The following is a 1429-nucleotide window of genomic DNA, read 5'->3' as shown; positions in this document are numbered from 1 at the left end:
TATGACATCAAAAAATTGATGAAAACAAGCTGTAGCTGCCCCGAATAGACCCTAAATTATATAACCATTGAAATTATTTTAAATTAAATAAAATACAGAATTTCATTGATATTCTATAAAATAATTCATCATAAAATAAATTCAACAATTAATAATTTTACATTTATAAAAATTAACTAAATTTGAATTTTCACAGATCCGGACGCGGAGGTGATAGCCCTGTCACCAAAAACGCTAATGGCGACAAATCGCTTCGTATGCGAGATCTGCAACAAAGGCTTCCAACGCGACCAGAACCTCCAACTCCACCGCCGCGGGCACAACTTACCGTGGAAACTCCGTCAACGTCAACCGGGCGGGTCACCTGCCCGTAAACGAGTATACGTCTGCCCCGAACCCAATTGCGTCCACCACGACCCGGCCCGTGCCCTCGGTGACCTCACCGGTATTAAAAAACACTTCAGCCGGAAGCACGGCGAGAAGAAGTGGAAATGCGACCGCTGCGGTAAACGTTACGCCGTTAACTCTGACTATAAAGCCCATTCCAAGACCTGCGGAACACGAGAGTACCGTTGTGACTGCGGAACATTGTTTTCTCGCAAGGATAGTTTCGTTACGCACCGCGCTTTTTGCGACGCGCTTATGCAGGAAGCGGCTGCTCCCGCCGCGGATTCGGTGAGCAACGGCTCGGATGAGAAGGCGGCTTTGAATCTTTGGGTGAACCGGGAGTCCCAGCCACCGCCGTCGGCGGGGGCTGTGGCGGGGGCGGGGATCTCGGCGACGGCGGTGGTGCAGAAGGCGGGCGGCAGAGATGGGGGCGCTGACGTCCTCATCGTCGTCTTCGACGTTATTTAGTGGGTTGATGAGGTCTATGAAAGGTGGGAGTTTGGAGTATGGGGGCGGAGGGATGACGAGGGATTTTTTAGGGTTAAGGGAAGACGAAGAAGGCGGCGGCGGCAACCAGAATGTGGCGGAGATGAGGAGATTTGTCAACTTGAGTTCGGGGGTGAATTATGCGAGCAATAATGCTACTTCATCCTATAATGCTCAAGGGTGATGGAGGGTCTGTTTGGGGGAAGAGTTAGGGGCTGTTTGTGATAGTTTTCTGTCTGTTTTGATTTTCAGACTGCTATCACAATTCTATTTGGGAACTGTTTTCTTGATGCTTTTGTGGAGGCTGTCAGAAAGATGTGATCTAATTTTTTTGAAAATAAAGTAATTTTGTAATAGTCACTCTAGTTTTTTAAAAAATATTTTTTTTCTGCAGTAATTTTACAGTTGTTTCTTTAAACAGGTGCAGCCGCCTCAAACGAACCTGTAAGCCGTATGTAAAAATAGTTTTGAAATTGCGGCGTGAATTTTTTTTAGGAACTGTTTCTTGTATACATGTATTTAGTTTTCAAAAAAATTATATCAAATTTTCATTCTT

The 1429-nt window shown here is 45.5% G+C and overlaps 1 protein-coding gene across 1 annotated transcript in view; it reads left to right on the top strand.

The window, feature by feature from the left end:
• The window catches only part of LOC110023669 (protein indeterminate-domain 9-like), an 8143-nt gene extending 6914 nt beyond the window's left edge, over positions 1-1229 (top strand). The window contains exon 3 of the mRNA XM_020723190.1: positions 197-1229. Within this exon, the coding sequence (XP_020578849.1) occupies positions 197-855 (659 nt within the window). The 3' untranslated portion in view covers positions 856-1229. The remainder of the gene's footprint in view (positions 1-196) is intronic.
• The last annotated feature ends 200 nt before the right edge of the window (positions 1230-1429 follow it).

The sequence above is a fragment of the Phalaenopsis equestris genome, unplaced genomic scaffold, assembly GCF_001263595.1.
Source record: "Phalaenopsis equestris unplaced genomic scaffold, ASM126359v1 Scaffold000226, whole genome shotgun sequence".
NCBI lineage: Eukaryota > Viridiplantae > Streptophyta > Magnoliopsida > Asparagales > Orchidaceae > Phalaenopsis > Phalaenopsis equestris.
The sequence above is the reverse complement of the archived record's forward strand: the minus strand, read 5'-3'. Positions and strand labels throughout refer to the sequence as shown.